At 39.1% G+C, this 18,147-nt stretch overlaps 1 protein-coding gene across 1 annotated transcript; it reads left to right on the top strand.

Moving 5' to 3' along the window:
* Positions 1-2,865: 2,865 nt before the first annotated feature.
* On the top strand, positions 2,866-4,096 carry LOC117787482 (antigen 5 like allergen Cul n 1-like). The gene is made up of 4 exons (XM_034626025.1): positions 2,866-3,033; positions 3,091-3,357; positions 3,430-3,605; positions 3,671-4,096. Exons 1-4 carry the CDS (start codon positions 2,884-2,886, stop codon positions 3,894-3,896), a joined length of 819 nt encoding a protein of 272 aa, XP_034481916.1. The 5' UTR covers positions 2,866-2,883; the 3' UTR covers positions 3,897-4,096.
* Positions 4,097-18,147: the final 14,051 nt, after the last annotated feature.

Below are 18,147 nucleotides of genomic sequence, written 5' to 3'. Positions count from 1 at the left end.
AAAATGAATTTCCCCTAAATCATGGGTTTGATGCTAAGGGTCCCCCCTTTGAAATTTCGAAAAATCAAAATTTTAAATCTCAAGTTTTCACTTTTAATCAACTCCTGATATCGTAATTAGTATAAAACAGCACTTTAAAATTGATTCTGAGACCTTTCATTTTTCTGTAAAAAATCATGTCAAATCGAACAAAAATTTTGACTTGTAAAGTTGCTAGTTCAAAGGATCGCCCAACTTCAAACTTTCATAACTTTGTCGAAACTGACCCGATTTTCAAGCGGAAAGTCATTATGATCATATTTTGGCCTCTTAATTCATTCTGCATTCAAATTTATTTAATTTTGAAAAAAATGAATTTCCCTAAATCATGGGTTTGATGCTAAGGGTCCCCCCTTTGAAATTTCGAAAAATCAAAATTTTAAATCTCAAGTTTTCACTTTTAATCAACTCCTGATATCGTAATTAGTATAAAACAGCACTTTAAAATTGATTCTGAGACCTTTCATTTTTCTGTAAAAAATCATGTCAAATCGAACAAAATTTTGACTTGTAAAGTTGCTAGTTCAAAGGATCGCCCAACTTCAAACTTTCATAACTTTGTCGAAACTGACCTGATTTTCAAGCGGAAAGTCATTATGATCATATTTTGGCCTCTTTATTCATTCTGCATTCAAATTTATTTAATTTTGAAAAAAAATGAATTTCCCTAAATCATGGGTTTGATGCTAAGGGTCCCCTTTGAAATTTCGAAAAATCAAAATTTTAAATCTCAAGTTTTCACTTTTAATCAACTCCTGATATAGTAATTAGTATAAAACAGCACTTTAAAATTGATTCTGAGACCTTTCATTTTCTGTAAAAAATCATGTCAAATCCTACAAAATTTTGACTTGTAAAGTTGCTAGTTCAAAGGATCGCCCAACTTCAAACTTTCATAACTTTGTCGAAACTGACCCGATTTTCAAGCGGAAAGTCATTATGATCATATTTTGGCCTCTTTATTCATTCTGCATTCAAATTTAATTAATTTTGAAAAAAAATGAATTTCCCTAAATCATGGGTTTGATGCTAAGGGTCCCCTTTGAAATTTCGAAAATCAAAATTTTAAATCTCAAGTTTTCACTTTTAATCAACTCCTGATATCGTAATTAGTATAAAACAGCACTTTAAAATTGATTCTGAGACCTTTCATTTTTCTGTAAAAAATCATGTCAAATCGAACAAAAATTTTGACTTGTAAAGTTGCTAGTTCAAAGGATCGCCCAACTTCAAACTTTCATAACTTTGTCGAAACTGACCCGATTTTCAAGCGGAAAGTCATTATGATCATATTTTGGCCTCTTTATTCATTCTGCATTCAAATTTAATTAATTTTGAAAAAAAAATGAATTTCCCCTAAATCATGGGTTTGATGCTAAGGGTCCCCCCTTTGAAATTTCGAAAAATCAAAATTTTAAATCTCAAGTTTTCACTTTTAATCAACTCCTGATATCGTAATTAGTATAAAACAGCACTTTAAAATTGATTCTGAGACCTTTCATTTTTCTGTAAAAAATCATGTCAAATCGAACAAAAATTTTGACTTGTAAAGTTGCTAGTTCAAAGGATCGCCCAACTTCAAACTTTCATAACTTTGTCGAAACTGACCCGATTTTCAAGCGGAAAGTCATTATGATCATATTTTGGCCTCTTTATTCATTCTGCATTCAAATTTATTTAATTTAAAAAAAAAAATGAATTTCCCCTAAATCATGGGTTTGATGCTAAGGGTCCCCCCTTTGACATTTCGAAAAATCAAAATTTTAAATCTCAAGTTTTCACTTTTAATCAACTCCTGATATCGTAATTAGTATAAAACAGCACTTTAAAATTGATTCTGAGACCTTTAATTTTTCTGTAAAAAATCATGTCAAATCCTACAAAAATTTTGACTTGTAAAGTTGCTAGGTCAAAGGCTCGCCCAACATCAAACTTTCATAACTTTGTCGAAACTGACCCGATTCTCAAGCGGAATGTCATTTTGAGATTGGTTTGGCCTCTAAATTTATTCTGCATTTGAATTTTATAAATTTACAATTCCTTTTATTTTTCTGCAAAAAGTCATGTCAAATCGAACAAAAATTTTTACTAGTAAAGTTGCTAGGTCAAAGTTTCAATTCACTTCAAACTTCCATAATTTTTTTATATCTGGACCGATATTGAAGTGGAATGCCATTTTGGTCATGGCTTGGCCCCTTTACTCATTCGGCATTCAAATTTATGTAAAGGATTTCCCATTGTGTTTTTGAAAAATTTTAATTTTTAAGTCTCAAGTTCTCAATAGAACTTTTTACTTAAATAGTTCTTTGGGTACGAGAACCGAAACCGAAACCGTTTTGATTCTCTGATTAAAGCTCAAGCATGTTTTTAATTAAGACAAGACATCTATAAAAATTAAATGGTAATTGGCTTATTATGATATTAAATCATTAAAATGAAGAATAAATGACAGTTAAAAGATTGCTCAAAACCCCAATTATTTGAGTTTGGATTTTTTATATATTTAAAGCGTTAATTGAAACCCAATAACCTATTAAACTAAATTTTAAAGCAGCCTATCGTTTTTACCCAGCTGGCAATTAAATTCAATTAATTGCTGATTGTCCTATTTAACAGTTGAATTAAATGTCAGAGACTGATTGACAGACAGGTATGCATTTGCTTAATCATCATTTAAAGCAGACTTTAAACCCGATGTAAACCAACTGTCAACTGATTTTTATTTATTTATTTTTTTAATTGACTTTAATTATTGACTCATTGACCAATTGCTGTTTGAGCTATTGGCTATAAAAAGCGTCTGTTGGACAATTTTTGAGCCAGTTTGTGTTAAATTAAATCAAAATGCATGTGCTAGTTCTGTTCTCGCTTATGTGGTGCGTGTTGCTTGCCGTTACTCAGGAGACGCCACCAACAGGACCCAAAAATCCTTATTGCGATCAGCAGTTGTGTCCCAGGGGCAAGCGTCATGTGGCCTGTGAGAAGCTCCAGAACGTTAGTGAGTTTCAGTTTGAGAAATGGCAGAGAGTTCAAAATTCTTGTATTGGCTAGAACTCCCATAAGGCCTGTAGCGGCGAGCAGACGCAGCTCGTGAATCTGACCAGCCAGGCCGATACCATAGTGAAGGCGCACAATGAGCTGAGGCAGCGTTTGGCCAACGGCAAGAACATGACTCTGCCACGTGCTGCACGCTTGGTGGCGATGCAATGGAGCGAGGAGCTGGCCACTCTGGCCAGCTACAATGCACGCATGTGTCAGCCCAAGCACGACGATTGCCGCAATACGGCCAACTTTAAGCACTCTGGCCAAAATATCATTGTGAGTACGGAAATAGGGAGTATGGGTCTTGAGCTTAAGGCCTATTTGATCAAACATTGCCGTCCTGTACAGCTGTTCAACATGACGCGTCTGGTGGACAACGAGCTGATGGAGAAGATGTATCCGCAGTTGCTTGGCATTGGCGTGCGCAATTGGTGGGGAGAGCACAAGAGCAACAGCAGCAACATGATGACCGCAGCGGATGTCGAGCACTATCCGTGTCCATTGAATAGATACAGCAAGCCGCAGTAAGTGGCCATCAATGGTATACTCGCCAGCTAATCCTTTAGCTGCTCACTTTCTTCTGCCACAGACTATATCGCCATTTTGCGGTCATGGCCGTGGAGAACAACACGCATGTTGGTTGCGCTGGTTCCCGCTATGTGGCCAAAGAGATAACCTACTTCAAGCTGACCTGCAACTATGCTGAGGACTTTATGTGTGGCAGTCCGATCTATCACTTCCGTGCCGTGGGCTGCCTCACCGGACCCAACACGCAGCACAAAGCGCTCTGCTCCAAAAAGGAAATATTTGCCTAAATACCAAAATAACCAACTACACAAATACCCTAATACCAGAGCATAATGCCTAATACCCTAATACCCATAACAAGCCACAAAGAAAGCCCAATGCCCATCCGGTTTGGAGTGTTGAATTAATGCTATGCATATTTATCTCATTTCAATGTGCGATTTCTATGGCGCGTGCCGATCCCCCAATAAATATTCTACATACCAGTGAGCATAGTGTTCTCTCTCTCTCTCTCTCTCGCCTCCCTCTCACTCTCTGCTCTCCTCTCTGCCACACTCTATAGAAATTGTGAAATCATTACGCATGCAAAATTCAAATGGCGCAGCATCAACAAGGAATTTCTGCCAATTTCCTGTGCATTGCAATAAAGTTTATCGCGCAGTAGAGCAGCCAGAGGGCATACCCCAGAGTAAGGGTATCGAGAGGTTCGGGTATAACTAGCAGGAAGCTGGGAATTGACGCTGTTATTTACCAAAGCAATTACCTGGACAAAAGCGACAAAACTGCCAATGTGATGCACAGAGGAAGATACAATTCAGATTTGCATGGAAAGCGCCTAATTGAAAGGATATCAGGACATCACATAAAGTATAGAGTACACCGGGGCGAAAACGCGAATTTAATTATTTGCAACTAATGCTCTTATTTAGTGTGAGTTTAATTCACGCTACAACAAATTCATGAGTTCATTTTTAATTCGAGTGAAGTCAGTTTTTGTATTTGCTCAATTCGAACTGTATAACTTGTTTCAGCTAACATGATTATTTATTGTTAACGTATTGCAGTTGCCACAAAGATGTCCCCAGCGTTCAATGCTTGGTGGTGCACCAATCCACCCAAGAGCTTAGTATTTTATTGCAGTCAGCCACAAGCCACAGTTGTCGGAACACATGTTTTGTTGTGCTTAAGCGAGTCAGCGCGATGAAAAGGAGGAAATGAGGCGGGGATTTCACCCCAAAGGGAGCGTAAAATGAAGTCAAGCATTGCGGAAAAATGGGGGAAAAACTGTCAACGAGTTAATTGATATAGAGCCAGAGCATTATGTGCACTATTTCTATATCCCAATTGACTGGGAAATTGTTTGCCAATGTCTTTGACTTGGCTCTGACTTGATTAATAAAAGGGCAATCCGATTAGCACTTCAGTTTCATTATTTTATGCGACTTCAGTTGATTGAAAATGGAAATGCATATGAAATGTCCTTTGGCAGAGCATCAGATTAGCTGAATGCGACGAACTGGAAAACAAAGTAAAAGCATGAAAACTGCTGCCAGTTGCGAACCTTAAATCAGCTTTCACTTTGAGCGAAGTCGGATTGCATTTAAGTTGGCATCGAGAACGATTTTATTCAACTCCCTTTCGCTCTCTCTTTTACTCACTCACACTCACTCTCCCTCTCATTTGCTCTTCTCCTCGCGCTTTTCTTCTGCTGCCAACACCTGGAAAAACTAAAAGTCGCCACTTCCGCAGCACATAAATTTGAAGGGCCGCTCGTTTTTAAGGTTTCCTGTAGCGCAAAAAAAAAAATCAAATTAAAAGCAGCTGACTGATAAAGCACGACTTAAAGATACTATGTAAACGGTTGAATAGAAAAATTTTAGAATTAAGACCATAGAAACACATTCTGAATTAATGTAAGTGTAACTAATATATCCTGTTTTACACATATGCAGGGTATTAAAACAAAAAGGCGTCTAAATAGAAATTCCATGCTGACATTTGTGGGTTGGCTTAGTTTAGTTTAGTTATTTTGTTTGTTTCTCCACTAAAACATGGCAAATTGTTGTTGTTCTTGTAGTGTAGCTTACTCCACAATTTGTTTGCTTTGGTTAAAGTTACACTTATGCTGTTGCATTTGTTGTTGCTGTGTTTAAACGCCTTGGGTTAAAGCTTTTAGCTTGTTTGCCTGCAAATAGTTCAACAATTTATCAAAATTTATGACCAGTTACAAATGTTGTCCCCCTACCCCCTATTCGCATTTACACTCACACACACGCACACACACACTGAGACATAAATATCTATTAAAGCTATGCAGTCAGATGCAAGTGAAGATTTACGAGTCTTGTAGGGCAGCTTTTGATAATGGTGCATTAGCGTGCATCGCTTTAGAATGCACTTTTGTCTGCGCTGAAGACTGGAGAACGAAGAAAGATGAGTGGAGTGAGTAGAGTGAGTGGGGACAGCATTAGAAAACGTCTGTCAACCATAAGCCGCAACTCTCTACCCTGCATCCCTTGCATGCTGTCTCTCTCCTCTCCACTCTCTCCACCCCTTGCAGACATTCATCGGCAACGTCATTATCATTGTTTAACAGCAGCACGTCACGTATGTAAGCCGTCTCTGGTGTTCAGTTCGGTTCAGCTCAGCTCAGCTTGCATGTGTGCTCAATGTGTGGTTCGCGGTTTCCTTTTCCTTTTGCATTTGGCCTTTGACCCACACACAATTCACATTACGTATACGTACGAGTACACGTAATACGTTAAGTTGCTGCCCAAGCGGCAAAATGCTTTTTGCCAGCCACTTGGCCGAATTTGCTTTTTATGGTCTACAGCCAGCGGGTATCGAAGTGAGACAGCAAGTGTATAAAATGTAATGGAAGCAGGCTCCACCAAGTCCATAGAACATGTATATTCTTGATTAGCGCATTGCCAACCTTGCCACAGAAACATTGAAAATAATGTGAGAGAGTGTATCAATAATTACGAGTAAAGTGCCTAATTGGCTGCCCAAAACAGTAAACAGTACAAATTACGAGTGTATCAAATAAGTACTTCAAAGTACTCGATTAATCAACAGACTTCATTTATTTTAACGCTGTTTCGAGTCGGTTTTGAAGAGCATCCTGTAGTCTGGCTGACTGCTGTTTGCTCAGTTTTATGAGCAACTCCATAATGGCGTACGGTTTACGTTTATTAGCATACTTCTAGGCACATTGGCTTTGACTCAAGGTGCGTTTAATGGCACACACGAACATCATGCGGACATCTAGTTGTCGACGGCTCTTTATGACTTCATTAGGAAGACATTTACGAGAGTGTGCACCCTTATACTTTCCCCTTCTCCCTCTGCTTCTTTCTTTATGACCGCTGCTTTGAAAGCCAATTGATTTGACATAAAATTCTATTCAGGAAAACAATGGGACAGCAAAAGGAGCCCACAGCTAAAATCTAATGAAATTTATGCAGGCGCTGCAATGCGGTTGCACATGAATGGCAACTACAGGACATGTACACTTCAAATGTATAGAAACACACACACGATCACACAGGTGTAGATGGCGGTAACTTTTACCTGTAGTTGGCCGCAATTTACAATGCTGCACCATTTGGTGTATGTTACTTGTGTGTGTGAGTGTGTGTGTGTGTGTGTGTGACTGACCTACTTCAAGGGGGCACAGGACGCGGCGCGCTTTCACTTTGGCTCTCTGGCAAGCTGGCAAACTGGCAAACTGAGCTTCGTCTATATGGCTTCGAACATTTTATGAACACTTTAGGGCTGCCTTTGTCTCGGCTCTTAGTTAAAACTGCATTGATGGCCAGCTGGAGTCCGTCTAAGGGCACAGCCACATCCTCAACCTTTCGGCCACATTCACATTCACATCCTTGGCGTCTGCCTCGTCCTTGCCAAGTGCGCGCGCATGTGGAAGTAACAGTTTAACGCTTAAACATGCCCAAGTTGCGCTCAACTCAAGTGCACAACAAACACACTCACACACACCACACCAACGAGTGTGTCACTGTGTGTGTGTTAGTTTTCACTTTTCGCAAACTAAATTTGCACATATTTCTTAGCTCACTTGTAAAGTTTTCTTTTTGGCTATAACAAATACAATTTGTGCTTTCGCCCAACAAGTTTAAGACAAAAATAAAAAAGCAGCTGTTTAAAATGCTGCGGCATTTGGATGGAATGCGTGAGTGAGCGAGTAGTAGAGAAAGAAAGAGAGAGAGAGAGAGAGAGAGAAAAAGAAGAGCGAGTGAGATGGAAGACAGAAAGGATAGCGGTCTGGTGTGGTGTGCCTGTCTTAGGTGTCAGTCGCTTGCCAACAGGAAGGAAGCTTTTCAAATGCCAAATGATAAATGCATTTTTAATGGAGCGCCTGTGAAGAGAGGCGAGAAGTGAGTGGCGAGCAGAGAGGGGAGAGTGGCGCCGAGGGGAGGCTACGTCTGAATTTAACAAACAACTTCCTTGGCGTTGCTGCTGAAAGCCTGACTAAGCGGCAGGATGCGCAAACGAGGCGCCTTTAAGCGACTAGGGAGCGCCTAAAGTCGAGAATCGGCCAGTTGAGAGTCGACAATTTGGGAGCTGGGAGCTGAGAGTTGAGAGTGGAGAGTCTGTGCTGTGAACCGACGGCTTACGGTTTAGCAGATGATTTAGCTAATGTTTCACTCCTTTCATCATTTCGCTTACGCTTTAAGCTGAGCACATTCTCGCTTAATTATCCACGCATTTTGTTTGCCATGCCCGACAAATAAATAAATTGCCTCACTTTGGGCACTCCCAGCAAATATCCGACACGTGTTAAATAAATTGTTGTTCAGTGTTTAAAGCCCAGCATTCAGCGCAATTGTTTAAGCTTTTATTTGTGCAATCAACGTTTAATGCAAGCTTGCAATTGTTGTCCATTTGATATTGGCTGCCCTTTGTTTTTGGGCCAACGTTTCAATTTAATCAATATTCCAAGCACAAACAGAGTATGGCCTAAAAAGTAACCAAGCCCATCAGAATTCTGGTCCAAAATTGTGGCTAAACAAAAACTAAATGCTATACACACATACACATATGCACACACATCAGAGAGCTGCATTGGGTATGTTCGAGTATGATCGAACATGTGTGCAAAAAATTCAACCAAATCAACTCAACCACTCGGGCGCAGCGTGTTCGATCAGGTTCCGCGCGTCTCTGTTTACGATCGAGTATCGAGCGTGATTGTTTGTTTACGAACTACTCAACCGGATTGAGGTTCGTTTGTGACGAAACCCAAAGCCACGTTTTGGTTTGGGTATGCTTCGAACTTGGGTAGGTATGGGTAAGGGTGTGAAAACATGTGTCGGTTTTGGGTATCTAAATGGGTATGGGTATGGGTATGCGAATGAGTGTCGGCTTTTGGGTATGCAATCAGGTATGGGTATGGGTGTGAGCATGGGTATTGGTTTTGGGTATCTAAATGGGTATGGGTATGGGTATGAGTATGGCCGTGCGCATGGTTGCCTGCGTTTGGTTATGCAGGCTTGCAAGCGAATACATACGCGAATGTTTTTTTTTTGTACTCTTGTTAGTTAGTTGGTATTAAAATTATTATTGAATGGCAAAATAAATTTATGACAAAGAAATAATAATTGAAAATATATGAATTGCTTTATTTTGAACATAAAAAAAAAACGTGTTATTATTAATAAATATTATTTTTGCTTTTTTAAAATGAACTTATGCTTAAAGTATTTTACTGACTGCATTTTTTAAGTAAATTAAACGAAGGAAACTAATTATTATTAACTTATTTCTAGAAGTTAATTTTAAGGTTTATTTAAAATTATTGACGAAACTATAGTTGTAAATTTTATTTACCTAATCCTAAAAGTTATACTTATTCAAGCAAAAGTAAAATTTTATCTTTTCTTAGACCTGTACATACATACTATTTCTTTCACATACACATTTTAGTGTAAAAGTAAACGCCGCGCGTGCTCGCTATTGCGCGCTCTGTCGCACTCTTGTTAAGCACAGGCACTCAAGCTCATACCCATACCCATACCCATTTAGATACCCAAAACCGATACCCATGCTCATACCCATACCCATACCTGATTGCATACCCAAACGCCGACACTCATTCGCATACCCATACCCATACCCATTTAGATACCCAAAACCGCTACCCTTGCTCATACCCATACCCAAACCTGATCGTTTGAACAAAATGAGTAAGCATCAAATCAAGTCAGCCTGCCGGTTCGGTCAATGCTCGTGGTTGAACAAAAACAAACAAACACAAACGGTCATGAACACAAACTGGCAATGTGTTCGAACTGAGCGAACGAACCGAGCGCTCAGTTCGAACGGTCCGCTCCTGTCGCTTAACCAAAGCAAAAAAATCATAACGGGTTCGAGTCAATGTTTGAGTATGATCGAACATTTCATACCCGTTGCAGTTCTCTGACACACATATAGAGCACATAATACAGATAGTCCAGGGGCGGAGAAGGGTCTGGAACGTGCGCGTCTAAAAGCATGCCACGCAAATTGAAAATGCTCGTAAAAGTTGGAGGAGTAAAAAACGCCCCGCTGACCATTTTAATTTAGTAAGTTCTGATGATGCTGAAAATAAATACATATACGCATATATTTACATAGACATATTGTGTATACGCACTGTGTATGAAATTTATAGCAAATCACAAAACAAAAAGGTTACCAACTTTGAGAAACTAAATTTGAGAAATTGAAATGAAAAATGGCTGACCCTCCCCTACCCCCTACCTGCACTCAACTAGTGTGTGTGCGTGAGTGTATAAGGTGTCAGATAGTTATTGATATTGCATGCCCATACTGCTAACCTGCAGGCAAAAGGTAATCAATTCATATTGTTAGCGAGTAGTATGAGCAGCTGGCAGCTATACTTAATAGAAAGTAGCCCGTAGTCCGAGCAAGAGAAAACCAGAGAACCGTCATTAAATTGAAGTGATTCTCGGAAAATGAGCAGTGGGAATGAGGTGTGTGTGTGTGATAAAGCAGACCGAAATGAACGATGAATTGGGCAAGGCAAGTGAAATGAAAATGATAGCTGCCCGACTAAAATATGCTTGTGAAATTGCTATGAAATTACTCGTTTCTCCGATGATTACGATAAGTAAGTTGTTGAAGCTTTATGGCGGGCTACCAAACGATTACCTACAAATGAATTTTTCATTGGAAATGGAATTAAGAGACTCAAACTCGATTATTGCTTTTATTCAATAAGTTGTTCCAATTCATTCTTTATCGGACTATTCTTTTTGCTTATTAACTTGTTTTTATTGCAGCTTCTCTGTGACTTTTCATTAGCTTTGACTGTTTATTATAAGACATTCCATTTCTTGGAGCAATAAAGCAATAACCGAGTTGCATTCGAGTCTCTGCCTTTGTTACATTATTGTCCAATATACACAAATAAAGGATCATATAAAAATCAAGTAATTTAGCTGTCAGCTATTGTGCTTGAGTATTCATTGTGCCTTTCTTAGCTGCTGCAATAAAATATTTTTAATGACATTTTAGGCAAACAGAAACCAAAAAAATTATGAATGTTTTTATTTAGCGAGAATTTTTTAAACAAATTTCTGTGTTATTAGCGCTATTTGGAACTGTGTAGACATGTATAGTAGTTTTCAACTTTTGAACAATGCACATAATAGACACAACTGTAAACAAAGAGACTCGAAATAAAAGCCCAGGTACAGGTCCAATTGGCACATGACAGACGTTGCTGATAGCATGCATTGCATGGAAAGGGGACACAACTTAGGACCATTGTTTCAGTTGTCTGACACGCAGACAATGCCCGGCGACGTCTGTGTTCCGTCCCAATCCCGATCCAGTCTCTCCAAGACAAAGCCTGAACAAGCCTGCCGGCTAATGTTGCAGTTTCCATTCTAGCCAACAGCCATGGGTGCTCTATAAGTAAACTTACCGCAATGATGTCGATTGCAACTATATTTAGCCACTGACACGCCCCTTATCTGTGCTTTTGTTGTTGCTGCCATTGTTTATGCAACGCGCGTTGTTTCAATACATTTTGTACTCGTTGTACTCGACGTGGCATGTGAGTTGGCGAGGAAGTTTTTCAGTTATGGGTCTGAGTGAAATGTGTTCCATTTCCCCAGGGAAATAAGTTCTGTTCTGACAAAGTTACGGCATTGACATATTCTTAAACTTAAATAAAAAATGTATGAAAACTTAACAAAAATCAATAGAAAATATTAATCAAACATGTGAGTTCTGGCCAACATCTGATTCAGTGAGTTTATTATCTAGATGAAAATAAATGTGTTCCTATTTAAAACATGAACTGTTTGCATGTAAATTATTTGAATATTCCTATGCAAAGATAGAGTGAATTCGCATTGCAAAAGTGAACTACTTTGAGGCGTTTGGTTAAGTTACGATTACGACTTCATAGCAAGTTTTGCACTTGCAGGACTTTCTTTTATTGCCGCAGCAAAACCAAAAATGAGGTTAACGCGTGCACTTAACGACTCGAGGGTCGCTGCTGTCGTTGTAACTGTCGCTGTGGCAGCAACTGCGACTGCAACTGCTGTCGAGGACGATGTCGAGGACAACATTATAAATCCCGACCAGGCATTTGCAAGTGGCAGCCATTGCGGAACTCCTACCGCCTAAGAGCATTGCCAACTGTTAGTTTTGGACTGTTTTCCCCGGCTTACAACTCAATTTAGTCAGTTTTTAATGAGCAACTGTGCTGCACATGTTATGGGCGTGACAAGGGGGCATGGGGCGTTACCTTATTTGCATTTGGTAAGCGATTTTGGCTCAGTCGAACCCAATGCCATGCAGCTGCTATCTGCTGTCTCAAAAGAAGGAATTTGCCTCGTTGTCTTTCATGTCATTTATTACCGTTTGCAATGTGGCCCCCAAGCTCCTTTCCCTCGGTGCTTTCCCTTCTTCCCTTCTGTCCATCCGACTGCCTTCCGTTTCATTCAATCGTTAGATATTTCCGGTGCGCTGTCCTTTTTAGTGCGACGCTCTGTTGGTCCTTTGTGTGCAGTGTCCATTGCCAGTCCGAGCAGTCCACTCTGTCCATTCAGAGTCCTGTCCAGGCCCGTCCTGTGCTCTGTTGTTTGTGTAATCGCATAAAGATGGCTCAATAACAACATGACGAGATCGACGGAATGAGGGGTGAATGCGTTGTCCTTTGGGCTGTGCCAGCAATTTGTGGGTCAAATTGAATTTGTATTGAGCCCAGCCTCGCAAAATTGATTGAAACATTTGCGTGAATTTATGTCCTTGAAATGATTGGCCATATCTCTGAGCCTTAAGTCCAACCACTGACCATCAACTAAGACTACGAATACGAGGGCATCTTTGGTTGTCCACTGTCCATCAAATGAAGTAGACAGAAGCCATGCCAAGTAGCTTCGTCCTTTGCATTATTTATGGGATTAGTGGCTTGGCTATATGGTTGCCACGTGCCCAACTTGTTGGCCTGAAAACTGATTAGGTTCAATGAAATTTTCGGTCTGCAGGTCTTCAAACAAGCACAACTGCCAGCCAGCCGGCCGGCCTCATTCATTTTTTATGCAACTTACGCTGCCAAATAAAACAAATTTGCACTTTAATATGCTCTACGTTCACCTTGAGTTCAAAATTCCTGCACTAAACACCTCGAAACAGACAAGAAAGCTGCCTAACAGGCAACAAGTTGTTCTCTCTCTCTCTCTCTGGGTATATGTGTGTGTATTTGTGCTGTGTTTTTATGCTAGAAATCAGGGCAGTTAACGCACCAAAACAGCCAACAACATGATGTAGCACTTGGTCATATAAATCTAAACTATACAACATAATAAATTACACAAAATACCAAGTTTCAGTTGCACTGATTAAGCTGTGTTTTATTTATATTTATATAATCATAATGTGATATATATTCCACAATGCATTTTTAGCATAAATTCAAATGAATAAATATATATTTTTTTATGTTTGATAAATAATATTTATATTTGCTTTGGCTTTAGCTATTCCCCTGAGCTTAACATGACAATCGCTTAAATATGTGTTTATTACACTCATAACTTTTGTTCATTGGTTTTGTAAATAAATCATAAATCTAATTTTGTGTTGAGTGGTGCTGTGTGTGTGTGCGTTGACATAATGAAGCCAATGTCATGCTTCAACATATTTTTTAATTTCTAAAATGGCGTTTTTCACCGCTCACACACACACACACTTGTACATGCAATGATGAGTATGTTATATAAAAACATAAACCAGACACACGCAGTTGAGCGTAAAATAGTTAGTTTAATTTGTTTAAGTGCACACGTGGCGTATGTGGAATGTGGATTCGGAGTGCGATGACTGCGACCACGACCACGACCACAACTACAGCTACAGCTTAATACAACTGCGACTGCAAATTGTAATCTGCGCCTGAAAGTAGGCTGCAACAAAATTTCAATTACAAAATTTCAGACAGGCCGCAGATAGTAGCAACAATAACTACAAGCAACTAGAAAAGCAACAATCGCAACAAATGCAACAACAGCACTTTGACATTCTGAGCTGCCGCTTGTTTTATCAAGATGTTTAGTTTGTTTGTTTGTTTGTTTGAATACATGTTTCTCTGCGCCTGTGCATGTGTTATCATTGTCGTTGTAAAACAAGTCACTTAACACACGCACACACACTCACTCACACTCACACTCGCACACGAAATAAGTTAAATTTGATGCTCTTGTCTGCAGTTGTAAAACAATGGGCCCAATTGTATCTGTGTCTGCCTGTTTGAATGTATCTTGTATCTTTTTTGTGTGTTAGCTAAAGTCAATTGTGTCGCATATGCGTGTGTGTCTGTGTATGTGTGAGTGCCTTATCTTTGCACCGGGCACGCCCAGTACTTGCTTGTTGCTATACTCTCTCTCTTTCTCTCATTGACACTTGTCTGCCTATTGCGCACAGTGATTGTTTGCATAAATTAGCATAATTAAGCAAGGTTGACTGAAGTTCCTTCTATCTCCCTGACACCCTCTCCCGCTCACTCTCTCTCTCTATCACTGGCACTGTCAAAAATCTGTAGAAAGTACAAGTAAATTGTCTTATATATTCATGCAAGTGTCGAAGCAATTGCGCAACATTTTTTTGGGGCACATGCCGCGACCTTTAAGCGCGTGACCAGCCGTGCAAAGGCAAAGGCAACAATGGAAGGACAGCAGCAATGCAAAAGTAGAAAATAATGGGCGGAAAAAAAGAAGCAGCAGGCAGCACGAGGCGTATACGCAATGTGCTATTGCCAGGGTCCATTGTCGTCGTCTTGTTAGCCTTTTGCGCGCCATTCATTTCCATTTTGTATGCGTTGTTGGTTGCCATTATTTGCCTTTAATTGCTGCATGCATGTTGACCCGCCTCATGCCACATGCCCCTTGGCCCAATATGTCGCCTCGCTGAACCTTTTTGGTGAAGCGTACGTGTTTTAATTAAAATACGCTATAGAAAAAAAGCGAAAGCCTTTACCCGTAATGATAACTTTGCGAGTGTTCAATTTCATAAGGTGAATAAATACGAATGCGTTGGCAAAGGCAAATGCTTGGCATAATTAAGCAAAAGAGCTGTGAATATGAAGGATATTAAAAGTATAACAATACATTTATTGCGTGCGCCAATCAAAAAGCAACATGTCAAATGTCACAAACGAGTATCAGCTAATTTCTTTTGCTGCTCCTTTCTCATATTTCTCTCTCCGCTTTGGCCAACAAACAAATTATGCGCACTCGGGCAAGAGGGAGGCATGGGTAATTAGCTCACCAGGTGGCCAGGGGCAGTCAGCAATAAATAAATTAACATAAAACAAACAAAAATTAATGAATGAATAAATGATTGGCCTGGCAGCATTCGGCAGTCAGCATTCAACATTCAGCAGGCAGCAATCCAGGCAATCTTAAGCCCAGGGCGATGTCATAAATTATTTCAAGGCAGCACAAAAATGGCAACTGTCGATCAATGTCAATTAGCTGGCTCACGAAAACGGGAATTGGCAACTTCTTTTTTTCATGTCATTACTCGCTTATATTATATGTATTTTCTTTCAGTTCGCAAGATGATTGCCAACAAATCCCGGTCCTGGGCATGTAAATTATATGCATATCAATCAGGAAACAGCTGGGCGAGTCAACTTCTTCTTCTTAGATCTGTGAAGTCGAGTCGCTGATTTATGAACAAATATATTTCAAGTTTAAATTTGAATATATTGAGTAGGCTGAAGAAATGATAATCAGTCTTTGTATTGATTTTCCACGAATTTCCATTTAATGTCCTACACTGTTCTATTAATTAATTTATACACATACCGGTGAGAGTAACATTAAATTGCCAAGATATCCGCCATGTTTCGACTTGCAGACATATTTGTATTTATTAGAGAAATTCATAAGAATTGAGTGAAACAGTTTATTTCAATTAAATACAATTTATGTCAAAATTTGAGCAAAGTGTATGCATATTTCATGGCAGCAGTTTTCCTGTCAGTTTCCCCCCTTTTCCCTATTTCTCCTGCCCTTTCTTAGCAAAAACACTTCACGCATAATACAATAAATAAAACTTACAGCCTCAGCGGAAATAATTAACACGGTGCGAGGCAACCAGAAAGGCCCTGTAAGCACTTTCTCAGTTATTCCTGGGCAATGATCATCATCACCGTAATAATAATAATGATGTTAATGGGAAATGGAAAAGGCAATGCCTTGGCGCACATTTCGCAGTCAGCACTTTTTCGCACTTCAATAACAATAGCAAATAATAATAATAAATTGGAATTAATGAATTTGCGGTTGTTTTCCACCTGAAAATCATGTAGTATTTAAGGCAAGCAAAGAACGAGAACTGTCTTTAGCAGCCGTCATTCAATTTGCATTGAAATTGTAAATTGTATCTCATATTTTATGGCTCTCATTAATGCTGCAGCTGTCCAAGTAATGCGTAATTAAAGTAATTTTATTTATTATTTGCCATTGATCAGCAAACTTTCACGCAGCATAAATCAATGCGAAATTATATTATTTTTTACCATTCCATTTAATTATATTTTGCTGCATTTTATATAAATGCTGACATTGTATAATTCTCATTTAAAATGGTGAGAAGTAATAAGTTGTTTTTACATTAGTTAACATCCAATGACATGAGTTGAAAGGACGTTTAATTAAAAAATAATAAAAGTCGAGTCATAAGTATTTGTATTATATCCAATGTACTGATAAGGTAAGAAACCGAACACTTATTGGTTTTGTCGAAAGCTTTCAAATTATATCAGTTATTTTACTTAAATCAATTTGATTTAAAATAAATTAGTCAATTACGTTTTCAAAGAACTGAAGCCGTTTAAAGCTTTAATATTTAACCTAGTTAGCTAGTGTTAACTTTATGTTATAGCTTTTCTAGGGTATTAAGCGCTATCAACTATCATCATCAATTCTCTTATATTAATTTGTTGTCAGTGTTTCATATTAATTACAAAAATACTTCTCTGCCCACTAAATGGCAGGTAAAATGAGTTATGCAGCAACAGAGGCAATTAATGGATATTTATGGCTCGGCCAAGATGTATAGCCAACGATATGGAAAGGCCTAAACCTTCATTCAATGATTGCAGTCGGCAGTCGGCATTCAGCATTTTAATTATGTTTTTTAATAAGCAGTTAAATCAACTAATCGCCGCTTAGCATCTCGACTTGTGGAATAAAGTAAGCCTCGTTGTTGATTCTTGGCTTTTACATAGTCAACAAGCATTTAATAACTTAATGCATGTGTGTACAAACGGTAAAAGTCGTTTTTATTTCTCTCGCTTGTTGTTTTTGTTTTCAGCTCTGTGAATTTAATAAGCTTAATGTGCTGCTCCCGGAACGGACCCGAACGCCAAACGGAACGGCGAACGGAACTCAGCGGAATGAAGGGAAGCAAACGGCAAGAACTTAGATGAATTTCCCAAGATATGCTGGGACACACCCGTAAGACACAAACACATACACACACACACACGCGACTTGTGCGCACAACAAATGCAATTAATTATAATTTTTAATTAGCTCAACAACAACAATAGCAAAGGAATACAAATACAATGAAGAAAGAAGAAAAATAGACTGAAGCAGGGAAGAATAAAACAAAACATAAGCGACTAAAACTCTATTTCATACTTGTGTTACCAACGCATGAAACTCGACACGCGATTAATAAAAAAGGACATAGCCAAGTGGTGGGCGGTGGGCGGTGGGCGGTGGGCAGTGTGAGCTGTGGGCGTGGCACTGACAGCAAGTGAAAGGTATTTAGTCACGCGGAAAGAAATGTTTACTTTTATTTAACACAGCACAATATTAGTTGGTTCCCCAGTAAGAAGAGTGGCCAAAGGCATGCTCCTGCAAGCTGGTCGAGGATTAACAGTCGGCACTGGGCAGTGTGGGCGTGGCCTAAAAAGGAAGAAAGGGAAGCAAAGAGGTCGCCACTCAATGTGTTCTTTACGTGCGAATTCTCAATGATGTTATGGCT

Source organism: Drosophila innubila (assembly GCF_004354385.1).
Source record: "Drosophila innubila isolate TH190305 chromosome 3L unlocalized genomic scaffold, UK_Dinn_1.0 0_D_3L, whole genome shotgun sequence".
NCBI lineage: Eukaryota > Metazoa > Arthropoda > Insecta > Diptera > Drosophilidae > Drosophila > Drosophila innubila.
Note: the sequence above shows the minus strand (reverse complement) of the source record. Positions and strands in the feature narration are given on the sequence as shown.

Excerpts from the sequence above, each read along its gene's own strand:
- LOC117787482 (XM_034626025.1), top strand. The coding sequence starts at position 2,884 with ATGCATGTGCTAGTTCTGTTCTCGCTTATGTGGTGCGTGTTGCTTGCC. Across the intron at positions 3,034-3,090 it reads CCTGTGAGAAGCTCCAGAAC|AACTCCCATAAGGCCTGTAG; the intron begins GTTAGTGAGTTT and ends TGTATTGGCTAG. Across the intron at positions 3,606-3,670 it reads AATAGATACAGCAAGCCGCA|ACTATATCGCCATTTTGCGG; the intron begins GTAAGTGGCCAT and ends CTTCTGCCACAG.